The sequence below is a fragment of the Microcebus murinus genome, chromosome 12 (assembly GCF_040939455.1).
Source record: "Microcebus murinus isolate Inina chromosome 12, M.murinus_Inina_mat1.0, whole genome shotgun sequence".
Taxonomy (NCBI): Eukaryota; Metazoa; Chordata; class Mammalia; order Primates; family Cheirogaleidae; genus Microcebus; species Microcebus murinus.
Window position 1 is genome coordinate 80151721 of NC_134115.1, and position 26348 is coordinate 80178068.

The 26348-nt window shown below is 47.5% G+C and overlaps 1 protein-coding gene across 8 annotated transcripts in view; it reads right to left on the reverse strand.

Annotated features, from left to right (window-relative positions):
- Positions 1-3149: 3149 nt before the first annotated feature.
- Positions 3150-26348, reverse strand: part of CDK5RAP2 (CDK5 regulatory subunit associated protein 2) — a 174154-nt gene continuing 150955 nt past the window's right edge. For all 8 annotated transcript variants that reach the window (XM_076008992.1, XM_076008991.1, XM_020289456.2 and 5 more), the window contains 9 exons: positions 24479-24668; positions 21554-21675; positions 20316-20564; positions 17380-17457; positions 16148-16413; positions 13617-13760; positions 7340-7466; positions 3689-3735; positions 3150-3244 (listed from right to left, as the gene is read on the reverse strand). In XM_076008992.1, the coding sequence (XP_075865107.1) occupies positions 3188-3244; positions 3689-3735; positions 7340-7466; positions 13617-13760; positions 16148-16413; positions 17380-17457; positions 20316-20564; positions 21554-21675; positions 24479-24668 (1280 nt within the window). In that variant the 3' untranslated portion in view covers positions 3150-3187. The remainder of the gene's footprint in view (positions 3245-3688; positions 3736-7339; positions 7467-13616; positions 13761-16147; positions 16414-17379; positions 17458-20315; positions 20565-21553; positions 21676-24478; positions 24669-26348) is intronic.

Genomic DNA, 26348 nt, shown 5'->3' on the forward strand with positions numbered 1-26348 from the left:
AGAGGCATAATCCCCCAAAATCACACAGTTACAACAGCAGCCAATACCAGTCAGGGAGCAGCATCGAGCTCTGACAGCACATAACAGGAGCTCCTGATCAGGAAGACTCCCCTGACTGGGCTCTGAGGCATGAGTGGGAGTCAACTAGCAAGAGAAGCTAGGACAGCAGTGTGCTGGGTAAGGGCAGCGTGTGCAAAGGCCCTGTGGCCAGAGAGGAAAGACCTAAGAGGGTGGAGCTCAGGAAGCTGAGACGGCGGGCAGCTGGAGACTGAAGGAGTGGGCATGGTCCAGCACACTGAGGGCCTGTGAGAGACAGTCCACATTTTAAACCAGGAGGGTAATGTGATTCGCTTTGCCTTTCAAAGAATTGCTCTAGCAGTGGTGTGGCAGACAACTGGGGAGGGCAGGGTGGTTGTGAGGAAGCCAACTGGGAAGCTCCTGCAGTAGAGGGAGTTGACGGCCACTTGGGCCAAGAGGCAGTGGACATCACAAAGCGATGGGCTTGGGATGTAACAGTGGATGGAGTGGCCCTCGTCTCTACCGTAGACAGGATACGGAGGGTGAGGAAGGGGTGCTAGGATGTCTCCAGCACATGCTGCCGGCCTGAGGCAGACCCTGGCGCAGGTGACTGGATGAACCCAGGTGATTTGGCCCATGTCCGGGCCTCACAGCCGTTACAGATCTCTCCACATCTCATAATTTTGCAGACTAGTAAACTGAGGCTTGGTTCTATGAGGAGCCCCCTGAGGCCCAGGGCAAGAGCCTGGGTCTCTGGCTCTGCCACACCCACCCCACCTGGTGCCAGCAGAGAGCTGGGAGGCCCCGTCTGTGGCACGAGGTAAACAGGTCTGGCCCCTGGGCTTCCCATAAGACAAGACGGGACGAGTAATTTCGATAACTGCATTTTTGAGTTAGACTTAAAATATGGCCGAGATTGAAGAGGCAATTTGGCAGGGCCGGATCCCCTAGGCAGGTTTCTCGGCCTCCAGCATGCCGAGAACTTATTAACAAGATCACTCTTTCTCCCGTCCGTGGCCCATTTACAAGCAGTTCTCAGGGCTGCTGTGTGGGGGAATTCAATTGTGGGTCCCTGGGATCCTGCCTGGTCATCCAGACGTTCTGTTGGAAAGGGTAGGGTGAGAATTCTTTGGCTTGTAATGCAGGGAAAGGCTCTAGTTTCTCGACTAGATGGCATTTCGTGGGGGTAGGATAATGCAGATGACAGGTTTTAACAGACCCAGGTTCAAGTCCTGGCTCCACTCAGGTTTCCTCACTTGGAGCACAGGTAGGGCGGAGCAGGTTGAGGCGAGGATGCAGCCTGGATGCTGCTCCCCAGGTGGGCGCCTTCCTGGAGGGGGAGGATTTTACCCTTGGGGCTCCCGGTGGGTAGCAGGCAGGTGCGCTTCAGCAGCGAGATCAAAGCACATTCCCAGGGTGGGGCTGGCAGGGGGCCCTGGGCCTCTCCCCCACCCTTTTCGCTCTCTATATATTTAGCCCCTGCAGCTGTTTCTCTCAGGTGCGCTCTGCACACGTGGTGATTAATTTCACCAACGGGAAATTGACGCATTTTCTGATTACTGCTTCAAAGCCTCCTGAATTCAGCTGCTGGTAAAATTAACTCACCAGGGACAATGGAGCTTTTTCCAAGGTCCAAATTGTCTTATTTGCAGAGTTTGTTCTTGGCCCTAATCCAGCCCAAACAAACCCGGCTGCTCCTCCACCTCCCAGAAGAGGGAGGGCTTTCACCAGCCCAAGGTTGTAAATATTTCACAAAGCTCTAAACGGGGGGATAAAAATATACTTCGTTTTGGATTCCTGTGTTCCCGAAAAGCTGTGGGTGACCTGAAGTGAATGGCCGGCTCCCCGCAGGCCCCGCTCCCAGGCATGCCTGGGTTTACCATCCAGACAGGCCTGGGATGTACCAGAACCAAAAGCCGACCCCCCCCCCCGCCCCCACAGGCTCTGCACCTCAAGCCCTTGCCACTGACCAAGTTCAGCTCCCATGGGCTGTGCACTAGCCAGGCAAAGTAATATTGTTCCCCATAGGTACATCTGAACCCAGGTCTGCCTTCGACGCCAAGCGCGAGCTCTAACCACTTACTATACGACATACTCCTCTCCCACCCACCCCGCACAGAACTACAAATGCAGCACTCCAAAATCTTGCTTGAGACCAGTCCCTGAGAGACACTGAAGAAGCATCATTGGTTTAAGGAAAGGGTCTTATCGTTCGGAACTCAGAACACTCCCGATAGTGGGCTGTGAGGATGAGGCCCACCTGCCCGGCTGGCGCCTGCTCGATGGTACCTGGTGGTGGCACAGGCTGTGGGCAAAGGGCAGGGTGGAGCAGTTCGGCTCACGTCCAGGAATGGCTGCAGGACCCAGGGACACCCTGGGCTAGTCTCGAACCCCATCTGCAAGAAGGCCTAAGTGCTACCCTGTTTACTTCTCAGGGACATCATGAAGCTCAGAGCAAAGGGAAAGGACAAGTAAACATGAAGGTCTAGGTCAGTGACAGGGCCGCAGCAAGCAGGTGCACAGGCAGCAGCATGGGCAGCTCACTGCCATCGTGTGGACGGTGCAAATGCCAAATCCCAGCTCCGGGCCTCGCTTCGCTCTTTCCTAAATTGGACTGGCACCACCTCAAGGGCTGCTGTGCATATGATGTGGCTGTGACACGCCACACCACAAGGTGGCTGAGTCGCTCCTCTCTGGACACCTGCATGGGCTCAGCATGAGCTCGGGACAACCCCGAGGGCCATGCAACTCCCAGGACCGTGGCCTGTCGCCTGGGAGTTTGAGATCTGGGCTTTGAGGCTCCACACAAAATAATAGAATTATCAAGTTGAAACGAAGCTAATCACTTAGTGAGAATCTCCAAACTGCGGTGCTGGCTGAGCACTAAGCAAACCCGGGGGATGGCGTGACGCCCACCACAGCTCCAGATACCTGCCCCCAGGTCTAGAATGCAGCATGCGCGAGCACGGGCCTTTTAATGCCTCATTGCAGGGCATCTGAACCTTTCTGACAACTTCAAGCCAACTTTCAGAGAGAAAACATTAAGGGAAAAAATAGATTTCCTTTGGGCAGACAGCTCTTTCTTCCTCAATAAATAGGAACCACACTCGGAACAAAGAGACAGCGCGAGCTCAGGGGGACCACAGGCTTTATTGGCTCAAAGTTCTCCTCAGGAGCCTGGTCTGCTGGGACTCGATGTTCCTGGATGGGCACCCCCGGGCCTAAGCTAGGAAAACAGAGGAAAAAAGAATTTTAAGTGCAATGGACGGTTTCTGAAGTAAGATCCCTGACAGAGTTAAAGGTGAGATTGTTATTCTGAAACTGCTTTCAAAGACTGTTTGATCTGTAAATATTTACACAATGAAATGACAATGAGATCATACTGTATTCATTCAAGAAATATTTATAAAAGGCCTACTATGTGACGGGCACTGTTTACTGTATTTCTCACTGGTAAAAATAGCATATAAATTTAAAAATTGAAACCACCACTGACGACGTGGCATGATAAAATGACATTTTTCATGTGATGCTAGCAGAAAAATACAACCCTTTGTTGGGGACCCGTCCCCTGGTTTCACCTTCAACTTCCTTTTTCAAAAGAAGCCATGTCAACCCCGCACCCATCCCTGCCCTCCAGGTGGCTTGAAAACAACTCAAAGGGCATTACCTCCAGGTTTCCTCTGGCCTTCCGAAGGATTTTGTGGGTTACAACCACTGAGGGGAGAGCAAAGAATGGGATGATTAGAGGCGTGCGTCCAGGAGGGCAGTGGGAAAGGCAAGCCCCCAGCCCCAGGGGGTTCAGACTTGTGGACAACCCTGAAGCGTCCAGCCCAGACAGGCTGGAAGGCCCCACCCGTGCCATGGAAGACCAAGTAATCCACCAGCAAGGGTGGACCAGACCAGAGACACCTTTCAAGACCTCACCAAGCCACTACCTCACAGCCATCCAGAGAGCAGAGCGTGCTGTGCCATTTTACACACCACCACACGGAGGCTCTGCATGGCTACCGGATGCCCAGGTGTCCCTCTGGCTCGCTTCTGAGGGGGGAGACGGTGCAGGGCAGGGTGGAGGCCTGGGCCTGACCGTGCCCGCCTTCTTTGGTCTCCTGAGCCCTCTGGGAAGCAGTTGTAGGAAGGGGTATGCCCTGCTCCACGCAGACCCACGTGTAGAAGCCTGAGTCGAGCGTCAAGGGACGTTTCTATAAAGTCTAATGTTTACACAGCAGTTCTTAAGCCAGCTCCTCGTAGCCTGGGACAAAGAGCTCTGGGTACTTTCTTCCTCCCTCACCTGCCTGCACTTTGGCTGGTAGAACAGCCCAACATGGTTCCCCTGAGCAAGTCACATCCTGCCTGGACAGGAGCAGGTTGGGCAGGATGATTTCAGAGGCTCCTGCCGACTCTACACCCTGAGCTGCGTGCTGGGCAAGCCCCCACGTATCAGAACTCCTGGAAGGAGCGGGTGTGCCTGCCTTTCGAGGAAGCACCGTAAAGAGCGGTCGCTTCTACCTCATCCAGCACAAACTGCAGCAGCAGGAATGCCACTCTTGGTCCGACCTCTGAGCCTGGTAGGGCATCCGTTCTAGACAATGAGGTCTAGGAAATCAGCTCGGTGAAGTCAGGAAATCAGCGAAGTCCCCCGGTGGGACAGACACAGGCTTCTGGAGGCAGGCCTGTGGCCAACAATGCCCAAGGCTGAAGTGGACTCATGCCCGACACACACAGCCTGACTCCCCAATGGCTGAGTCAGAATAGGTGCCGTGTGTGGCCTTCAGAAAATATTTATTTCTCGCCTCACAAAAATCTCCATCTGGAGGTAATGAAGTTTATTTGCAATCTGTGACACTGGGGAAGGGACAGACGGTGGAGGCTTTGTTTGTAACACAGCAAAACAAATTTCAGAGGTAGCTACTGCCACTCTGTCCCCTAGTCCCCCACTGCTGCAGGGCGGAAGTTCTTAACCTGGCACCATGATATGCTTTGGCGAGTCCTAAATCCCATACACTATGTGCATACACTATGTACATGGATGCATTTTTTTGGGGAGAGACATGGTAGCTTTCTCAAGATTCACCAAGGGGCCTGTGACCCAGAAAAGATTAACCCTTTGCACTCTCTTGCTTTTTTCTCGATTCCTTTATTCTACTCAGGATTTAATTTTTTAAATACCCCAGATTTTACAAAGCGCGGCAGTAAAATAAGAAACTGGAGTTTCTTTTCATACAAACGTATTTATTTGGATTTTTTTATATTTCAAATTATTGATACATTCAAAGAGTAATTTTAATCTCTATAATTTTTGCTAACAGTGTCGAGTCACACTCGACATCCGAGTGCAAAGGGTTAAGTATCATGGCTGGGAAGGTTAGAAATAATTTTGAAAGAGTACTGAACATACACCTAGAGAACAAAATTCACAGAAGAGCTAAGGATCCCCTGGCCCCAGTTTTGAGGAGACACCTGAACAGCACTGCCCAGGTTCTAAAGCACAGAAATCCCCGCTGTGATGTGAAGACTGAGGGACCCAGTGGCAAAGGACTCGTCCCAAATCAAGACTTGCCCCAGCACAAAGACATGACTCCCACCCACGTCTGCCCTACTCATCCAGGGTTCCCACCTCAGCACTGCATTGGAAACAAGTCCTGAGTGGTGTCCTCTGTCCTGTGGCCCTGCCCACCTGGGGGGCTACGTTGCCCTTAAAGAGGCCTCCCTGCCTCCTGGCCCCTCCAAGCTCTGCCACGGGATCTTCTAATACACAAATGGACCATGCCAATTCCTGCTGCTGCAGTCAGGTCCACAAGGCTCCTTGTAACCGGGTTCTTACTTATCCCTCTCACTCATCTCTCTCAGGAAAAGCCTGCCAGAATCCTGTTCCTGCTCCTTTGCTGTCTGACTGACTCTTACTCACCCCTCAAGACCCAATCAAGTCTTGAACCAGGGGCCTTGAATCACTTCTCAGGCCTTCTGTGATGCACTCAGCACATCACCCTACAGCTAATCTTTGTGTCTCCCTCCCCCGATTAAGCCAAGATCCTCACTGGCAGGAACTGTCTCGTTCACCTCTGTCCTCAGAGCCTGGCACAGGGGGAGGGGGCAGAGAACTGGAACTCAGTGCCTGCTCAGTGACTGAGCTGCTCTCGTTTGCAGTTCAAACTCTGCCAGTCTCACAGAGTCTATTTTCAGAAGGTTCCCAGGGGGCGGCTAAGGAGAACTCTGACTTGACAATAATCTATGTTCTGTGCTTCTCAGAAATGCCCCAGAAACGCTGGACTTTGATAAGAGAGCAGTACAAGGCAGGCCGGCACCTCCAGAGAGGAAAGCGCTACAGTCAGCAGTTCTCCGAAGACAGGGAAAGTGACACGCAGACAGCGCAAGGCTTGGCCAGGGCGGTGCTGCCAAGGGCACAAATGGAACTCGGGTACTGCCCGCTCCTCTAAACACGCAGCGGGAGGGAGTGCTGAGGGAAAACCGGGAAAACGGAGCTGCTCCCAAACAATCTCTCAAGTAGCTACATCAGAGCTGGGCTGATCTTGCAAAAGTCACTAAACCTCTCTGACTTTGAGTTTCAGCACCTGCCTTGAGAACTCTCTCTCAAACCCATGCCCTCCTCTGGACAGCACCATCCTGGCCGAGGCCTTCCCGCCTTTCCTACCTGACTAGAGGCTCGGCCTCCTCCTCACTGGTGAGTGCACAGCGGCGAACCGTCCTTGCATGCAGATGTGACAGGCTGATCCTCTGCTCCGAGCCTGCCACCTCAGGCCTCTCTCGGATGCAGTCCCTACCCACCCCCAACGCCTCCCGCTTCAACCTGCCACTTGCAGCTTTTACCTCACCAGGAGGAACTGGTTTTGGTTTCTCAAACACAAAACCATATGTCTTGCCTCTGTGCCTCTGCCCATGCTGTTCCCTGCCTCGAGTGCCGCTCCCTGTTGCCTCTGATGACCCCTACTCTTCCTTTCAGACTCAGATTGGGTGTCACTTTGTCCAAGATGCCCACCTCCCCCAAACAGTGATGCCGCCCCACCCCCACCCCTGTGCTCCTGTAACCCCCTGTGTGTGTTCCCATCACTGCACATGCCACACACCGGCCTCCCCAGTGGGAGACAGTCCCTGGCACTGAGGGGCTGCTCTGCAAAGGTCTCTTAAGTGAACACGGTTGTCTGTGTGAGTCAGAAAGGATGAAGTAGGACAGGAACCCATAAATAGGAGGCATGATTACAAACAGTCCAGGCTCCTAGGCGGGTAACCCAGGGCTGGACTGTTGGCCCTGGGAGGCGAGAATAGGACAGATGTGGCAGCCACCCCCCCACCGCTTGCTTACACTGATCAAAGATGACTTTCTCCTGGTGCCTGCTCAGCTCCAAAAGCTGCACAGTGTTTTGCAACTTCTTTTCTAATTCAAACAATTTTTTGTGCAGTTTGGTGATCTCTGCCTTCATTTCTTCAATCTAAAGAAAAAAAGAATTAGAAAAGTAAACTCAGACTATAATACATCATATTACCTAGGAAGAATTACAAAAACATAAAAAGATGCTCGATCTTGCTAACAAAAATATTTGAATAAAAACTAGAAGCCTTTTCCTGCTGATCAGATTGGCAAAATTGGACAAAAATCTAGCGAAGGTGAGGGGAAAGTACCCTCATGACTATTAGCAAAACTGCAAACTGGCAATGCCCAGCCAGAAGACATTGGCAAGATCTCCCAAACTGTAAAATGCGCTGGACCTATCGACCCAGCAACTCTACACCTTGGCATTTGCCCCAAGGAATAACAACATAAGCATAAGAAGATGCCTATGTACAAGGAAGTTCATCTCAGCATTGTTCGCTATAGGAAAAAATAAAGAAACTGATTTGTTTTAATGCATATCTAGGTAAATAATGGTGCTTATATATAATAAAATAATTTGCAGCTCTTAAAACTGATGTTGTAGAGCTCTATTTATTGATATCAAAAGATGATCACAATCTGTGACAAAAGAGCCAAGAATACATACCGTATACAAGGCATTCGAGTTTCATAATATCAAATATATATGTGTCCACATCCATAGACGTGTGTATTGAGATGTCATCAAGATATGATTTCAAATTGAGTATTTTTTATAAAAATGTTAATGCTGACTTAAAAAACTGTAATGCTTAAATCTTAAAAATATCATATAAAGGTATTACTAGGAGAGTGTGATCCATTAGGAGAGCCTGTTTTGGTTTTTCAGAGCAGAGCGGTGAATGGGTGGCAAACTCAGAGCCCCCAGGGCTGTGAGGTGAAACACACACACAGGAGACACTCTGTCAGCCAGTCGCCACCAAACCAGCTCACAGGGTCCAGGACACTCCCTTTCTCTCAGGAAAACACCCTGGCACGGGCTGCTCTGTCTGCTACACTGAAACACCTCTGCTCCCACGAGGAGAGAGGGTGAGTTGTCAGCTTACGAAGAACGACTTTAGTTTGTTCCCAAACTTGTTTATGGTAGTTGTACTTGTAATCAAATTACATAATTTAATTAAATTTAAGTAAACCCACAAAATATGCGTATTAAAAGAGAGAACTGGTTGTATGAAAACTAACATATGCTTCAGAAAAGACTTGATAAAAGCAAGTCACTAAAAAACACATTTCTGGCAAATTAGGTGTGGGTGAGACAACTATAAAAGATGTGGGAGGAACACAGTCTAGAAGAATTTTATATTCAAATTGCTTTGCAAGTGTCTAAGTTTCCTCTTCATCTTAAAGAAACAGAAATTGGAAGTGACAGACATACATTATGGATGTAGTTTATGAAAGAAAGAAGATGTGGAGCTCCAATCAGCAGACCCAAATTCAAAGAAAAGGCCCCGGCCCCACATCAAAAGAATGGCAAATGAACGTACATTTATCTGTTTTAAGTTAAACTAAAATGTTTAAGGTACGTATCATCTTTTGATTCCCTGCCTTAACCTACTTTCAAGATTAACCAGTCATGTCAGGTACAAGGACTTCAACGGTTCTTCCCAAACAGATCCTGATTTTAAACATGAGGTTTGCTTTGATTCTCTTCCTCAGGCTAAGAGCCCACAAAGGCGTAGGCCCTGGTCGTGGATCCGTGGGCCACACATTCCAGGACAGATTCTCTCTAGTCAGAGCCTTAGCTCCACATCTATGAAATGGGAATAACCATCCCTGGTCCATCTGTCATAAGGCAGTAGAGTGAGACTCGGTGCCACACCGGAAGACAGGGGAGTGACCATTTCAAGTCCTGCCGGGCCCACCCCTACTCCTCCATCTAAAGTCAGCTCAGCTGTGGCCTCCTCCAGGAAGCTTTACTGGACAGCCCTTCCCCACCCCAGTCTGGGCTGGTTACCGCCCCTCTGGGTGCCCTGGCCCTCCGCGTCCCCATGTCACGGTGGGCTGCGGGAACTGCGTTTACTTGTCTGCTTCCCTACTGACCACAGCTCACTGCTTCCCTCTGATCACCAGTGCCTGGCGCAGGGTAGGTGCCGTGACACCGTTTGCTGGCTAGAGGGTTAATTTTCACTGGCACTCTCCTAACATCCTAACCGGCACTTAAAATAGGAAATTTTAATTATTTATGTGCCTGCTGTCCCACTGGACTCAAATCTTCATTTTCACGAGACGAACATACAATGGTAGAAGCAGCAGGGGCCCCAAAGCACGGCACTGCCGCTTCCTAGTGATATGATGTTGGAGCAAGTCACTTGACCTCTTGGAGTTTCAGTTCCTACTTCTGGAAAAATGGGAGTAACAATAGCCAACTCCCTGAAGGTTATGAAGGGTCAAAATGAGAGCTGAGTGAGAGCAGAGTGCCTGGCACCCAGCAGGACAATCTTCCTGAGCTCCACAAACAGCACCCAGCTGGAAGCCACGCCTCTCCCAGCGGGAGGCCTCAGACTTCATCAGTGCTGCCAGACTTCTGGAGCAGCATTTTTCCCTTGTTTGTTTCCCTTTTATGATGAAAAATCTCAAACATTTACAAAAAAATAAAGAATTGGATAATGAACCCCAGGTAGCCATCCAGCTTCAGCAATTATCAATTCATGGTTACACTCATTTCTTCTACACCCCTGCTTGTTCTCTCTCCAAGATTATTTTGAAACCAATCCTAGAAGCCAATTGTATCGTCTATAAAATCTCTAAAAGCAAAATGGTTCCTTTTAAAAAAAACATGGTATCATTACCACACCTAAAAAATGACAATAATTCCTTAATATCATCAAATACGGAGTCAGTGAACATATTCCCTTGATTGCTTCATCATTTTATTTTTTTTAACAATTGGCTTGATTCAGGATCCAAATAAGATCCACCTTTTGCATTTACCTCTTAAGTTTCTTTTAATCCAGTGGTTCTCAAAGCTACCTAGAGAGCTGAAAAACAGACTGCAGGGGTCACTTCCAGAGTTTCTGACTGAGCAGGTCTGGGTGAGGCCTGAGAATCCGCATTTTTGACAAGTTTCCAGGTAAGGGTGACGCTGTAACTCCAGGATCCACACTTTGAGAACACCGTAAACCTTCGGGGCTCCCTCCCTCCTCCCATTTCATTTCTTTCTTACTAGGAGAAAATGCATCTTAAGCTATATTGTACATTTCCTGCCCCAGACCTAGAAGGAAGCCAGATCTCCAAGGAGCTCTAGTTCCGTTTAGTAAGAAAAGGTATTTAGAAATGACAATTTGAGCACTAGGAATGCTCACTGGGACTAAATCAGACATTGTTTCTAAAGTTTTTTGCATGGAGAGAGTCAGTACATTTTTCAAATAAAAAAATACAACACGAGTTCATACTGACACTTGCGTCAAATTTAGGATTACAGGGTCTTCATTTGATTTTATATTTATATCTCTTTCCTCTTATAAGAATCTCAGTTCCTAATGAAATTAACAGTATTTGTTTTATCATTACAATAGAAATAGTTTCAGAATATTAACAGCAATATTATTACTAACAATATAATCACTAAAAATAGTTTACATTTATTTTGGTAGTTCTTTTTGCCCTTAAAATGTTTCCACTACTTCTAATGCTCTCAGAGTGGTTTAAAAATAAAAAATATACATATTTCTACTAGGAATATATGGACAAATTATTGTGTTTTAGTCATTGAAATGCTTCCTCTTTGTGTCGTTATACCTACAATGCCATATACAGTAAATTTGGTCTGTTTCATCTTGCCACAAATTTTTAGAAACTGCTTTTTTCCATTTTGATTTCTTTATAATTATGTAATGCATTCATATGGTTTCAAAGTCAAATCTACAAAACAAGGTCTATTCAGAGAAATCTAGCTTCTATTCCTACAGGCAGCCTGTTTTGTTACTGTTTATCATCCATTTAAAACAATCATTATAAATATGTATGTACTTTGTATCCCTCCACACAATTTTTTTTGTTTTTTTTTTTTTGAGACAGGGTCTCACTCTGTTGTCCCAACTGGAGTACAGTAGCATCAGCCTATCTCACAGCAACCTCAAATTCCTGGGCTCAAGCACTCCTTCTGCCTCCGGCTCCCAAGTAGCTGGGACCACAGGCATGTGCCACCATGCCCAGCTAATTTTTATATTTTTTCAGAGATGGGGTCTCGCTCTTGCTCAGGCTGGTCTCCAACTCCTGGCCTCAAGCAATCCTTCTGCCTCGGCCTCCCAGAGTGCTAGGATTATACGCATGAGCCACTGTACCTGTCCCTTCCATACAACTTTCTTACATAAAAATGATACACACTTTCCAGAGCAGTCCTGTGGACTGCATGGGATGGCATTTTTAATGCAAAAAGCAAATCGATGGCACTCAAGAGAAAACACCAGGTAGTAAAAAGCCCTTGGGGTTGCTGGTGAAGACTTGGAAATCTGTGTTACACACATTTCACACCAAGCAAAGGCACCGCATGAAACATAGGCCATGACAGAAAAGTGGCTAGAGCCAATTTAACACCACACAAGGGGTCTGTGTACACCAGCACCACCTAAGAGGCCCCTTTTCTGGCTCCACAATTCTATGATATGACAGTGGGCATGATCAATTACCTGAGAAAATAAGGATGAGTCCTCATGAGCACCCACCAAGCCTGGGAGTACCATATGTACTCAGGGAAATCAACGTGGTTATAACTGTGTGCATGCGTGCGTGCGTGCGTGTGTGTGTGTTATATAACATATATGTATAAAAACTAAGAACTGGATTCTGTCTATTTAACAGTGACTACTATGTGCAAGGACGAAAGTATTGCATTGAGAGTCACTCGTCCAGTTCAGAAATGTTTGGTTTAAAAATCATATGAGACAGGTATTTAATACTAGTTTGGGAGTATGGGAAGAAATTTGTTCATTCATTCAAAAATACAAACAAAACAGACATGGTCCTCTGAAGGAAAATAGAGGCAGACAGACATTAAACAAACAAATGCGTAGTTTCATAGTCTGTGATAAGGGCTATGATGAAGCAGAGGACGACGCTATGACTGAGGAATCAGGGAGCTCTCTCTGACTCTGACGTAGCAGTTAATCTGAGGCTTGAAAGGTGAAAACAAGCCAGGAGGGGGCATGGGACATTCCAGGCAGTCAGATCACCTGTGTCCCCTAAGCCTAAGAGTGAGAAGAGCTTGGTGGGATAGACGGAAGGAAAGGCCAGTGTGGGCAGAGCCCAGGGAGCCCCACACATCCTCCCTGCTACTCTGTATTCCACACCCCTCCCAGCCAAAAGTGGGCAAAAAATGACTTCCCAATGCAACAAATGGTCATGAACTTCCTCCCCAGAATCCCAAGAGGGAAATCTCAGGACAGGCTCATCAGAACCATCAGAGCAGAAAGCGCTACGTCACCGGCTACTTCATGGCCATGTCTGATAATCTGAGAGCTGCCAAAACGAGATTATGACATGGAATGCAAATGTCCCTTCTGCCTTCCTGCTGGCCTCTGGCAAGAACTTTTAGGTTAGATAAATGAAGGCGAACTATCTACCAGGCCACCAAGCAGGGAATTCTAACTTCCTTAACTTGTATGTTCCTCCTTCCAGGGTGGTTTCTCTGCTTAGCCAGCGTGGGTGCCACCTTGTCATGGCACTGCATTTGTCCCACAGACAGAAGTCAGGGGACAGCTTCTACTCTGCCAGACCCCTGATTCGCAGCCGGACACTCCTAAGTAGTTAATGCGGATTTTGAAGAAGGCCCACTAAATTATGACCATGAAAGCTATCAATAGCAATCAGAAGGTCCAGAGAAGGGCATCTAGAATGAAATGGATTGAGTAGAAAAGAATGAGCTGGTCCATGAGGACAAAGTGAGACTTAAAACCTATAAAAGAACAAACTTTGGGTTCAGATACTTATATTTTCCAACCAGCTCTGTAACCTTGACCAAACGCCTCAATGCCCTGAGTCTGTTTCCTCGTGTGCAGGACGCAGACAGGAATCTACTCGACAGAGATGTGCTCAGAGAGGGACACAGACGGGTCAGGGCTGCAGGGGGATCAAGTAAGCACACAGAGAAGCTGTAACAAACATGGTGCCCCCCTTCCCTCTGACATATACGTCTGCTGTGGGCCAGGTCCCGGGCTGGCACAGGCCCCAGCGGCATGCTTAAGTCTCTGAATCACGTGTTACCACCCACCTGCTCGCAGTGAAGGCCACACTGGCCATCTGTGGGGAGGGAGACTCTCCAGAGATGCTTCAGGAGCTTGGAGGCCTCTTCCAGGGTCAGCTTGGCTGTGCTCACACTGGTGGCAAACTTGCTCAGCGGCGCCAAATGCGGACCCTATATGGGAGGATGAGAAGGTTGTCACATGCAGTCTTGAGAGAGATTATGGACAAGCAAGCTTTAACAGGCAGCATAAATCTCCAGACGGTAGGGCTTGTGTTTCACATGCTGAGCAAGCGCTTGGTGCCACATGACACCGATTTATTGTTCTTAAAGACTGGTGAATTGTAGATTATGAGAGAATTTCAGTGGTGATTTTAACCCAATCAATAACCATGATTAATAACCTCCGGCAATAACTACAGTCACTCCGCCAAGAAGAGGATCCATGGGAGGGCCATTTGCACTGCTCTATGGCCCATGGGGACCCCAGAGCAAATGACACCAACTGAAACTGAAGCCACATAGATGCTTTTGTCTTTAACTGTCCCTGTTAAACAGAGCTGCTTACTGTGACTATGACAGCAGGACCTTGTAAGGTCTCTCTCACCCTGAAATAAACTCAAATTGGGGGATGCCAAAGGCATGAGAAAACAAAGAATGTGACTCAGAGAGGGGGTAAATAAAAAGAAGAAAAATTAAAAGAGCATTTGTTTTCATAAGTAATAAAATAAATATAAACATAAAATGACATACCCTTTTTAGATATCAAATTGACAAAAAAAATCATTATAAATAAAAACACTCAATGAAGACAAAGGTGTAGGAGACAGATGCTCATTAACGGAGATAAAACCTTTTTGGAAAGTAATGTAGCAATAGCCATCAACAAAAGCCCTAAAAAGTTCACAACCTTTGAACTAGTAATGAAAAATATGATCACAGATTTACACATAAGGACACTCATCACAGTTTATATGCCAAAAAACAAGTGAAAAAGTAAATAAATGATGGTACACCCACATGTAAGCTTACTTGGCAGCCATTAAAAATCAAGTGCTAGAAAAATATTGAATGAGACAGGAAAATGTTAATATGATATTTACTGAAATATATGAAACTCATATATTTACGAGTAAGTTTGATAAACTTCACAAATGACCTAAAAGAATATATGTTGAAATTTTAAATACAGATCTCCAGGTAGCATTTTTATAGATGTTTTGTTTCTGTTTTTCTAATTTCTAGCTTTTGTGCAATAAAGATTATGATCAGAAAAGGACAATACTCGTATTAATATTTACTAATTTATTCAACAAATATTTAGTAAGCCCCTGGTCCCTGCCAGGCCCTGGGCTAGGTAGCAGATACAACATTACACAACACTGACCATACTAGACACGAATGGACACTGTCGGTGCTCTCCTGGAGCTTATTATCTAGGGGAACAGAAAATGCAAAATTGATTTTTACAATATAGTAAAACAAAAGTCAAAACAAGTCTCAGGAAGCAGGGGGCTCAAGTGTCCTCAGTGAGGACCTGAGAAGAGGGATCAGAAAACGTGACCCACAGAAGCTCAAACGTCTGGTCCGGTCTCGAGAGAAAAAAGAAATCTGACCGCAGGCCTCGGAGGCAGTGAAAGGGTAAGTATGTGTCAAGCGCCTGGGTCGACAAGAGGCAACTCTCAGAGGGGGCAGGGGCTGGGGTGGGCTCCACACCAGAGGGAACGGGGGAGCCAGGGTCCAGCCTGCTCCGAGCAGGACGCACGGGGGGACATGGGGATGCGGGGGACGATGCTGGGAAGCAGGCAGAAGCCAGGTGGAAGTCAGAGCACCTTGCAGCCGCTGCCCGGGGAGAAGCAGTGACTGGCACCTCCTGTGAGGTGGAAGCACAGTCATGAGCAGCAGAGAGTGCCTTGGAGGACAGGGAACTGGGCTCAAACACGGACCACTCCAAGTCACTTGGCCTCAACCTCTGTGAAAGGGGCACCACATCACCTACTTCACAGGGTTGCTTTGAGGAGGGAACAGAATATCATATAAAAAGCTGCTCCTCAAGGAGAGGTGGCAGCCGCCAACAACTCGAGGCGGCTGTGGGAGACCTCGCACTGGCAAGCTCGTCACAGCAGCAGCAGATGCCGTGGTGTGGCACGGGACGCTTCACGAGGATCAGGGCCTGACCTTCACCAAGTGGTCCCAAGCCTGAGCACACGGCCTGATGGGCGACGGACAGGGGACCGGGCAGAAGCGTGGACAGACACTGGGGCGTAGGGGGAGAGAAGGACGGGTGAGTGGGTGGACAGATGGGAGCAGTGGCCCACGGAGCCCAAAGAAGCTGTCGCAGGAACACAGGGCACAAACCTCAACAAGCTGCTGCCCCTCCTAAAGCAACCACCACCAACAGTCCCCCCCAACTGGACCTGACCTCTGAGCTCTTATGGGCCACAATTCCTGGTCCCTCTTCTCATGGCCTGTCAGAGGACAACTGCACCACTTGCCTCCCAGCCCCCTTCCTCCCCCTACCCGCAGTGCGCGTCTGCCCTGCAGCTCTGTGGCCAGGTTACCTTTGTTGCCAGCTCTTCCCTTGCAGGGCCGAGAGCCTCTTGGGTTTGCATGTCCATTTCGGCAAGGAGCCTCTGGCCCTGGCCAACCTGTGTGCACAGAGCCTCAAAGTCCTCAATCAGGCCCAGGACATGGTGGCCACTCTTGCTGGCCCACAGGCGGTGGTCAGTGACCAGGTGGGACACACTTGGGGTGCTGGTTGCTGAGCTGATACTGTCACAGGAGAGGGAGTCCACGTCATTCCCAGAGAGTAGAGGAGTCTCTGAAGCTGCAAAATGAAAAGGGAAGATGTCAGATCTGTTGGGACAGCACCCTGTGTTCAAGTTGCTTAACATGTTGACACTTAGCAGGGAGGATGACCAAGAGAGGCCCTCATACCCAACTGTCACTCAACCCAAAACCCAGGGAGGAAACAGGCCTGGCTCCTAGACTTCAGTCTGTGTATTACCCCAAACTGAGCTTATTCATCTTGTGGGAGAGGCTCAAGTCAATTTAACCAACACTTAACAACCACCTATTCTGCAGAAGACCCCAGATTCACACAAATGAATCCAGCACCGCAGTCTGATGGGAACACGCACACGGCAGGAGGTGCAACAGCACAGTGATAAAGAGCCAGAGCGCGGAGAAAGAGCAATTACCTGTTCAGGGAGGGAGAGATCAGGGAAGGCTTCACAGAAGAAGCAACAGCTGAGCTGGATTGGACAGGGAGCAAGAATTACACTAAACGGAGGTAAAGGCCTGTTGCTTTCTACCTCTGATCAACAGAAGTGCGAATGAATAACTGAGACCCGGGACAGCAGGAGAGGTGAGTCCTGGGGAAGGAGGACTTTCACTGGCAGAGACTGGGACGACAGGGTGTAAAAGTCACAGCGAAAGGAAAGGGCAGGCCTGTCTGTAGGATGGTGACCCCTCTGTGTTGGCTACACCGGGCCAAGTGATAGGGCTGGACAGAGGCACTGGGGCTGGACCCTGGAGGGCCTTGAAAGCCACGCTAAGGTGATCACACTTAAATCTATAGCAACAGGGACCCACTGAAGTTGCTACAGTTGGTAACACCCAAAGTAGATTACCTAGCTTGGAGGACATCACCAGCTAGAGAGACTGAGAACCTGAAACCTCAAATCCCTGCCAAACACCCTCCTGAGTTGGGACCAGGAAGCCCTATTCTTCAGTCTAAAAATCCTACTCCCACACCCGATGCTGCCAGTTTATCCAGGCCTCAGCTTTATACCTGATTTTGGTGTCACTGCCTGAGTAGAATCAAACAGATCAAGTGAATTTTCACTTGCCGTGGGACATTTGTCACCATCTACAAAATGCAAAACAAGAGAAGGAAAATAAGCCATTAGTTTCACTGTGGCCAGCATTTTAGAGAGACATAAATGAGGATAAGGTAACATACCTCACACATATGCACTAACGTATTCAGGCACACACAGGCATTCACTCCAATCTTCACTGGCCATCCGCCCCGCCAGGCCCTGGGCGGACACCAGGGAGACAGACTGACCAGGCCCCGACCCTTCCCTACAAGAACCCTCTTGTCAGACAAGGGAACAGGTGGTTTCACTTCAGTGTGATCAGGGATTAGGGAGGGAAACACAGGGGCCATGGGAGCTCAGGTGAGAGGTGTTGGCCCCAACTTGGCTTCCCAAACACATAACACCTGTGATATGTTTTAAGACAGCTTGTGACTGACCCACGGGAAAGAAGAGGGAAAGAAAGGGGGGGGGCCTCAGGTGCAAAGGCAGAGAGGAGTGAATGGGGAGAAATTGTAGCTCACATGGCTGAGGCCTGGGTGCCAGGGAAGGATGCAGTGGGCCACAAGGACAGAACAATGAGGACTGTGGGACCCACACAAAGGTTGTAAGCAGGGTGAGGCTGAGCTGAGATCCGTGTTTTGGACTGCAGGAGTGAGTGTGGAGGCTACGCCAATAATCTAAGCTGGAGAGGAGAGTGAGCAGCACCAGAAGCTGGGGGTGAGAACTTGAAACACAGCGAGGAGGCAAAATCAACAGATGCTGTACAGATGACCTGTGTGACGCTTTAAGGAAAGCACTTTCACAGCCGAAAAGCTATCGGACTCTCAATAGCTTGGTGGGCAGAACAGCACTGTAAATCAGGTTTCATACAAGGGGAGACCAAGGGACAGCAGAGACAGGAAGTGATCTGCCCGTCATAACCTAGCATGTCAGTGGTGGAGCAGGGACTGTGTCCAGGTGGCAGGATCCTCTACCCCAGCTCCTTCCCATCCCTGCACCACTAGGCAGTGAGCTGACTGCACCCCAGCACCTGCCAAGGGTGCACTGAGAGCCCCAGGGCCAAGGATCCTGGCCCCTGAGGGAATCACTTTCAGCCAAAGCAGCTTTTAGAACAAAACTTTTTAACAGGTGCACTTAAATATAGCCCTGAAAAGTCTTTTGCAAAGGAAGAGATGCTGCTGCCTGTGACAGAATTCTGATCTTGACTCAAGGAAATTAGAAAACTTTTCTGCTGAGGCAGCACTGTGAATTTTGAACACTTTCCTGGATGCCTCTTGTCAGGCACACCTAGAGCTGCCTCTGAACAACTTTCAAAAGCAAGTAAAGGCTGTGCATTGGCCTCCTCACTTCAGCTTCCCAACCCTCCTTCCTGGGCACCCCAAGCACAGAATTGTTCTCCTAGCTTCAGTCTCCCCTAGCCCACCCCCATGATCTCCTGAGTCATTTCCTCAAAGCCCTAAAATGGGCCAGGGGCAGATCTGTATTTAAAATGGCAATGCTCAGCGCTGATGAAGTCATGCTAAAACCACTACCTCTGCACACTGCCGCTGTATAGACTATTTAGAAGGTAGCAATATGGCAGCATTCCAACCCTTTGAGAGTCCCCTAGCAGGATTTTATCCTGAGAATATTGTTTAACAGCAAAAAGCATATTAACATTGATGTTTATTAAAGCTCCAAATCAGAGACCACTTTAATAATCAACAGGGTGATGGTTCAGTGACTGACAATAATCTGCACACAATCATCAGGAAACCGTGTGAAAGCAGCAGGGGCTCGGATGATATAATATTGGGCAAAAACAAAGGACACGGAATGGCACAAAAACCAATTTGAACAATATAAATTCATGCCTATATGCGATTCAACAATAAAGAGAAATATGCAAAGTTTAAAAATGATCATTGTGTAGAATCACAAAGGGTTTTTCTCCTCTACTTTTTTTTCATATTGTTACATCACCTTTAAAGCAAAAGTCTTAAAATTCTTATCAAGAAGAAATCAATGAGCTAATCACTGTGAGTTCTAAATCTGGATGCTCCTTAAGAGATTTTTATTTGTTTAATTAAAGGCAACAAACTTTATTCCCAATCCAAGTATAGATAAGCTTCAGTACAATGCTTGTTTATAAAGTCTGTTAGTATCCGGTCCCACGGGATGTGCACGCTCACCCTGTGGGCATTAGGATGATAATCCCCGGGCACCCGAGGCTCCGGAAGGCTGGGTAGGAGTCAAGAACTGCACCGGACTCCAAGCTGGAAATGGTTTCTAGCTCCACCTCTGCCACCTACTTGCTGTGTCACTTTGGGCAAGCCCCATCCACCCTCTGGGCCTTAGTTCCTTCGTCCCTAGAGCAGAGGACACTCTGGCTGCTTGCTTTAAGCCTGGCCATTTGCTGGTTTGCTCCGGGCCCTGTGCAGGGCAGGTGGCAGAGGTGTCTTGTCTTCTTGCTGCTGCCCGACACTGCCTCTCCAGGGTGGCAAAACAACACACAGGCAAACACAAAACAGATTTTTAAACCTACCAGGATACTTTCCAGATCCTGAAGACACTGAAAACCAGAGTAAGAGGTTTGGATTTTCGTTTAAAGGCAGTAAGAGGAACTGAAAAGGATTTTCAGCACCAGAGTGATGTGGACAGGACTAAATGGGTGGGAGGGAGGAAGACCGGGGGATTGCGGGCAGCTGGAAGCCCAAACTCCACTTCCTTGAGAACCACGATGCCCCACACAGAGATTACACCATTTTGCCAAAGGTGACAGCTAATTAGCGGTCAGGTCCCCGGGCTCGCATGTCTGCTGTCAATGGAAAGACACCTCCGTGGGGCAAAGACATCATTCAGAAGCTCACACTCCACACACAGATACTCAGCTGCATTTTCAGAAAGCGAGAAGCAGGTGCAGTACCGAGTGTGCCTAGCTGACAGGGACGCTGGGGGATGGCCAGGGCTTGGACAGCCAGAGTGAGGGCTCCTTCCTGTGCCTTCTCTGCCCCCTGTGCCAGCTGCTCCTCCAGCTTGCTCTTTAGGATGCTGTTGGTTTCAATGCTCCTTTCCAGCTGTGCCCGCAGAGCCTGGATTTCCGTCAGGAGGCCGTGCAGGTCACCGAAAGGATCCTGCCCCTTCCAGCCTTCTCCGGATGCCTCTGCTCTCGCCTCTGCAAACATGTGCAAAGGGAAGGTTTGATCTCTTCCACAATCAAAAGGTCAGGCATCAAAGGAACTCCATAGCGTTTCAAACCCACCACCTTCACCCTCCCCCTGCCTAAGAACTAGGTACAATTTAAAATAACAACTTGACTTTAGAAACAAAAAAAACCTGGCAGACTTAATTGCTGCTATTCCATAGGCTAAATCAGGGCTGGAAATTAATTTTCCCTTCTGGCCATAAAAGCCTAGCAAATTGCACACCAAATCCCGAAATTATGTCTAATAGTAATAAAATCTATTTGGGCTGGAATTATAGAATGAAAGGGGATGATTTTAAGAGCCACAGTATATTAAAAAGATACAACAGCAAGAATAAGAAAAGCAACTTGAAGAGAAAATGAAAGCTGTGAGATGACCCTTTTCTAGATAAACTTTCAATAGGGAGAAACCATCTGGAAAATTAGTTTTAAAAAAAAACACCACACCTCAAAATTGATTCTGAAATATTACACTTTATAGTTGAGTCACTCTAATCTGGTATCTTTCTTGATATACAGAGAGGCCGGGGGCCAACAACTATCCCCAGAGCAATGCCCAGCATGTGTGAAGTTCTCCACAAATATTTGCTGAATGAATGGGCAAAAAGAAATCCACACTAGCAGGAAAGATTTTAATGAAAGTCATTTCTTGAGTGCCTACTAAGTGCCAGGTACAGTGCTAGGATACTTTTAATAAATGACATCATTCAACTTTCACAGCAACTCTACACAATGGGTATTATGATAGACATGTTTTATAGAGGCAGAAACAGGCCTAATGGGTGAAGTGGCCTGCTGCAGGTCCCAGAGGCAGGAAGGAGAGAGTGAGATTCCAGACTTCAGCTGGCCTGACTCCTGAGCCTAAATCCTTCCTGTTTCCCCAGCCGCCGGGGGATGCTCACAGCCCAATATGCAGCAACCCCAGAATGAGAAAAGCCATGGACCAGAGCGCCCCATACCTCTCAGTCTCTTGTGCTCCTCATCCAGCTTCTCATACACTTTCAGCTCCACTCGGAGGGACTGGAGTAGCTTGTCGTTCTGGGAGAGCTGCTGTTGCCTCAACCTCATCTCCTCCTGCACCCTGAAACAGGCCCACGAGCGTGGGCAGGAGAGTTAACTCTACTATAGGTGACTTATCCAAACCCCTCCAGGACAGGCCAGTTCCATTCTCAGCCACAGAGTGTAGACAAAAAAGTGACAAGCATGAAAGAATTCCAGTCATTCTCCCTCTGCTGATTGTTTGAGCTCGAACACCTGTCTTCTCCTGTCCTAGGTGCTCCTAGTTAGATTCCATTAGACTCAAACAGAAACCTACAAAATCGGCTCTCCCACTCTCAGGCCTTTGGCTACACTATGGGCTTTCCTGGGTCTCTAGCTTGCAGACAGCAGATCATGGGACTTCTCAGTTTCCTACTCTTGTGAACCAGTACCTTACAGGAAATCTCTCTAACTATCCATACAGTACCAACAGAGTATCTATTCCTATATAGTGGGGGAAGGGGAAGAGAATCTTATTGATCCTGTTTCTCTGGAGAACCCTGACTTATAAAACTAAGTTTTAATACTTGTATAATTAAAAAAAGTTTAACATATATCAACATTGGCTTCTTTGTTGGATAGTTTTACAAAGTTTAACACATGTATAGATCTATGTAACCACCACAACCAGAATGCAGTGAAATCCCGCCATCCCCCATAAAACTCCCTCTTGCTTTCCTTTGCATACCACCCTCCACAGCCCCCTAACTTTGGCAACCACTTATCTGTTCAACTCTACTATAGTTTTGTCTTTTCAAGTATATCATACCAATGAAATCCTACAGTATGTTGCTTTTTTGAAACTGGCTTACTCAGCATTAACATCCCTGAGATTTTTCTAAGTTATAACTTGTATCAATAGTTCCTTTTTATTGTGAAGTAGTATTCCATCGCATGGATGTGCTGCAGTTTTTTATTCATTACCCTACTGAAGGACATTTGGATTGTTTCTAAGTTTTAACCCAGAATTCCTACTCATGAGTATTTACCGTAATGAAATGGAGGCTTAGGTTCACAAAGACATTATAATCAAATGTTTGTAGAGGCTTTATTCATATTTACACAAAACTTTTTTCTTCCAGTCACAGGGAGAAAATATTTTCAAACTATTCATCCAACAGGGGACTAATATCCAGGATATATGAGGAATTCAACTCAATAGGAAAAAAGAATAATAATTCCATTAAAAAGTAGGCAAAGGACACAAATAGACATTTCTCAAGAGACATAGAAACAACCAACAGGTGTATGAAAAAAAGCTCAATGTCATTAATCGTCACAAAAATGTAAATCAAAAACACAATTAGATACTATCTCACACCTGCCAGAATGGCTATTACTAAAAAGACAAAAACAAAACAAAAAAAAAAACCAGATGTTGGCAAAGATGAGGTGAAAAGGAAACTTACACACTGTTGGTAGGAATGTAAACTAGTACAGCCATTATGAAAATCAGTATGGAGATTCCTCAAAAAACTAAAAATAGAACTACCATTCCATCCAGCAATCCCACTATATGTAGCTACCCAAAGTAAAAGAAATCAATATAGCAAAAGGATGCCTGCACTTATATGTTTATTGCAGCACTATTGACAATAGCAAAGACATGGAATCAACTTAAGTCTCCAGCAATGAATGGATGAAGAAAATGTGGTGCATATACATGGTGGAATACTATTCAGCCATAGAAAAGAATGAAATCCTGTCATTTGCAGTAACATGGATGAAACTGGAGGTCATTATGTTAAATGAAATAAGCAAAAGCACAGAAAGACAAATAGCCCCTGCTGCCACTCATAAGTGGGAGTTAAAAAAATTTGATCCCACAGAGTTGGAGAGTAGAATAACAGACACCAAACACCAGCGAAGGGTATGTGGGGCGGGGAATGAAGAGAAGTGGGTTAAAAGATAAACAGAAACAAAAAGAATTCTGGTCAGCCACAATTTCCCAAGTGCCCCGTGTCTAGCCCTTTACGTGTGTAATCACACGTCATCTTCACAGACACCCTAAAAGGTAGGTAGAAGTTCTCTTACTCCTTGGTTCAGAGATGTGAGGATATGAAACTTAAAGAGGTTCTATCTCTTACAAAGGTGTGCACAGCTTGGGAGAGGAGCCTGGACTCAACCCCAGGACTGTCTGACGGCAAAGACGACGATCATGCTACATCATGCCCCCGGGTGACAAGGGTGACGACGATAACTCTACAAGAGCAGCGCATTCAAGAGTGCTGACAAGAACAACTGAAGTGTGGAACAAGACAGAGTCTAAGGGGGAAATTGCCAAAGAGTGATCAGCGTGAGCCTTATGATATCTAAGGCAGGATCATGTCATTCCTCTGCTCTATCTCCCAGGGGCTTCCTATGCCGCTCAGAGCAAAAACCAAAGTCCTTTCGCCGGCTACGAGGCCCAACACGATTCAGCATCCGGCCAGCTGCCACCGTGGCCCTCTCTCCAGATGTGCTGGCCTCCCTGCTCTGTCAGGCACAGACCAAGGCCACTCTGCTTTAGGGTCCGTGCCCCTTCTGCCACAATGATCATCCCCAGACAGCTGCAGCATTCACCCCTTCAGTGTGCTCAGCTCTCTGTTCAAGTGTCATCTTTTCAGAGATGCCTTCCCTGACCCAACCTAGACAAAAAATAGCAACCTGCTCCCCAAGCCCTCTCCTCCTTACTTTCATGGTTTTTCTCCCTGTATTTTATGCCCACCAGACATATGATGTGTTTGTGTTTACTGTCTGTCCCCTAGGCCACGGGCTTGTGTGCCTTGTGCCTCATTCTACGATTGCAGCCCAGTGCCTGGATGCATGGTGTGGCCAACAGGGGACAGGTGAATCACAGCCCCTACCTGCTCAGCTCCTTGCCGGTGCTGCAGACCTCCTGGATCAGCTGCTGGTTGTGTCTCTCCTTCTCACTGACTTCCTTCTGCAGCCTTTCATTTTCCTCCCTCACACTGGCATACTCCTGCTGAAGGTGCTCAAGGCTCGCAGTCTTCCTGGAGAGGGACTCCCGTAATTTTTCATTCTCCTTCTGTTTATCTGCAAACACAAAAAAGTGCCACTGAGAATGGACACCATTTGTTTTTTCCAACCTTATTACGCAAATACAGCACTTCAGCTCGAGCACTCCAAGAATACAAAAAAGAATGAGATTTAATCTGGCATTTATGATCTTGGCATTCCAATTATCTTATACATTTTGGGCAGATAAATCTGTCAACATGAAGGCTGCAGATTAAACGTCACTGGAACAAAATGGGCCTGTTTAATTTTCTATTAAATAATAAGCCATGCAAGCCTAGTTACTTTGCCTTCACGGAGCAAACAATGAGTAGAAACTACCAACACAGGCAAGAAATAGGGCCCAAAACTCAGGCAAGGGGTGCTGAGAAATCCACAAGCCTTCCTCAAGTCTCCAACCAGGGGGCCAGCAGGGCTGTGCAGATGGTGCCTGGGGCCCGTTCACTCCTCAAGCCATGAGGACACCCCCTCTCCTGAAGAATAAAATATACCCAGAGGCACAAGAGATGTGGTCAAGAGCAGGGTGCTGGAGGCAGCATGGACATGTTTAAGTGCAGCTTCTCAGTTTACTAACCTCATAAGCTTGAATGTGGTTCTTCATTTCTCTGTGCCTAAGTTTCCCCATGTGTTGTGAGGATTAACTGAGTTACCTTCTATAAAGGGCTTAGCGCAGGGCTTCACAAGCACATTGGGGGCTGGAAGCACTCCATAACGACAAGTTGTTAGCAGTGCTCACAGTGGTTAAGAACTAACACATACCAGCACTACTGTGCAGGCTTTACATTGAGACCTACACACTTACCATCTTATTTAATCTTCACAATAAACTTCCAAGGTAGGTACGATTATTCTCTCCATTTCCTAGATAGAAAACTAAGGACTGATGAGGTTAAGACTTCCCTAAGACCATGCAGCCAACTAGTGGCAGAGCCAGGATTCAGACTGAGGTTTTCTGACTCCACGACAATCCTAAGCAAGCTCTCACCTCCTCCCTCAGACTCTAGACCAGGGGTCCTCAAACTTTTTAAACAGGGGGCCAGTTCACTGTCCCTCAGACCATTGGAGAACCAGACTATAGTTTTAAAAAAGCTATGAACAAATTCCTATGCACACTGCACATATCTTATTTTGAAGTAAAAAAACAAACGGGCAAAAACACCTCCATGTGGCCCACGGGCCGTAGTTTGAGGATGCCTGTTCTAGACACACCAAGCTGCATATAATTCCTGATTGGTCTGTACTCTTCTCACCACTAACCCCTAGATGCTATCTGCTCTCTTCCTTCTATTTATAAGGCCCTGGCTCCTCTAAACCTTAGGTGCCTTGGCTAATCCCTCCTTATCCTTCTAGACTCAGCTCTTGAAGACTAGCCTTTCTTGGGGCGAGATGCCTTCCTGGGGTCCTGCAGTGCCCTGAGCCTGCCTTTATCGTGGCTGATACCACACTGGCCTACCGTGGGCTGTCGGGCTGTCTCTCCCATCCAACTATGAGCCCCCTGAGGGAAGGGACCAGGTCTCATTCATTTCTGTATCAGACTCTGAACAGGCCCTGATATAGAACAGGAGATAGGAAATGTTTGCTGAGTGAATGAATGACCTGCAGAAGTCCCAATTTCATCTCTTAAGCCAAAATCAGCATCAATATTCTCTAGAAAAAGTAGAATAAGCTGCCCCAAGTTCCAGCTCCACCCCCTTTTAG